This window comes from Mandrillus leucophaeus, unplaced genomic scaffold (assembly GCF_000951045.1).
Source record: "Mandrillus leucophaeus isolate KB7577 unplaced genomic scaffold, Mleu.le_1.0 Scaffold114, whole genome shotgun sequence".
NCBI lineage: Eukaryota > Metazoa > Chordata > Mammalia > Primates > Cercopithecidae > Mandrillus > Mandrillus leucophaeus.
Window position 1 is genome coordinate 3,367,579 of NW_012099654.1, and position 1,494 is coordinate 3,369,072.

Below are 1,494 nucleotides of genomic sequence, written 5' to 3' on the forward strand. Positions count from 1 at the left end.
CTCGCGGCCCTCTGCACCCTCCTCAGCAGCCCTGCGACAAGGCCGGGCTCCTGCTGCGATTATATTATTTTTATTTTTAACTCACAATTTCCTCTGGCCCTCAAAGTGTTTTTTTGTTTGCGGGCAAGAGGGAGTTAGAGGAGGGTAAAAAAGACTTTGAATGTGAGGCAAAGATGGAGGAAGGCGTCCAGGACCCAGACTGGGACAGTGATGAAACCGTGATAGAGGGTTCAGTGACGGAGAGCGACCTGGAAGAAAAGGAGCTGCGCTGGAGAAGGTGACCATCATTAGGGCCCCAGTGCCCGAACCCTCGCGCCTGGGCGGCCCAGGGGCCCTCTGAGTGGGTCAGAGTTTTGAGTGGAGATCATGACCAGGACATGTGCTTGTGGGCAGGATCAGAGCCTTGTGGGGCAGGCGTGCCTGGGCTGAGAGCTCTTAAATAAGCAACCACAGTCTGTCCCCACCTACCCCCAACCAGCTAGGGACAAAATGAGTTTTGTACTAGGTGGCTTTGTAGCATTTTTCAAAAGGCTTTCCTTTTTGGGGGCTTTAAGTCTTTTTGCACGAGCAAAAAAGATCTGGGGTCTGAACTTAACTGCATTTTGCTTCAAGAGACTTGTAGCTCAGTTCAGGGAAAATGGGTAACGGTTTCTCTCAAGAAAAAGGATGCGTGATGGGGAAACTGGACCCTGCCAAACTGGAAGCAAATAGTTTCATACGAATCCAAAAAAGTCGGTATTTCAGGTTATCAAAACCTTTCTCTAGCATATTCTCTGTACTAGACACAGGGAAAAGAGAGCAGGGATGAGGCCACTAGGTCTGTTTCATGTAAGGGCTGTGTCTGGGACTTAAGTTGGATCATACACAGAATTAGGCGATTCTCCTTTCCCTCTCTCTCCTCTCCAGGATTCTCCTGGCCCCTTTCCTCATCATACCCACTTGCCAGTTCATATGATCAGAAAGACAGGTTTCTTTGAGTGCTAGCCTTTTCACTATAGAGCAGTTCCTTACAACGGGGACAGCCTTTAGCGCAAAGAGTTAAGAAAAGAGAGAAAAAAGGAGGATTCTCTCCAAGCTTTTAAGGCAATGCAGATCCGTTTTCCCAGTTCCTCTGGTAGAAGGACATTTTCTCTTGAGTTTTAAGTTCCCCAGTTGCCATGGTTGGTGGCATCGTTGGTGCCAGCTCTGAGGCTAGGGCCAGCCTTGGGGCAGGGCTGGGAGGTAAGAGAGAAAACAAAATAAAACCCTGGGCTTTCCCCTATACCTTCTGGCATGCAGGGGTCATTTTCCTTGGTCTTCTGGATAAAAATAGGTTTACCATCTGTGCCCACTGGATGGTTCAAAGCTGAAAGGCAAAAAAGAACTAAAAAAACCGAAAACAAACTGAAACTCATCAATAAATGGGTTGTTATTCAGATTTCAACTTCAGTCCCCAATCTACCTGCTATTGTTTACTTTTCAAGGTTCTCAAGTAGTTTTAAAAAAATATTCATT

General features: G+C 47.0%; 1 protein-coding gene across 1 annotated transcript in view; it reads left to right on the forward strand.

Moving 5' to 3' along the window:
- ANKRD31 (ankyrin repeat domain 31) overlaps nt 1-1,494 on the forward strand; it is a 181,860-nt gene continuing 180,366 nt past the window's right edge. Inside the window, exon 1 of the mRNA XM_011996538.1 lies at nt 1-277. Coding sequence (XP_011851928.1) covers nt 174-277 — 104 coding nt within the window. The 5' untranslated portion in view covers nt 1-173. The remainder of the gene's footprint in view (nt 278-1,494) is intronic.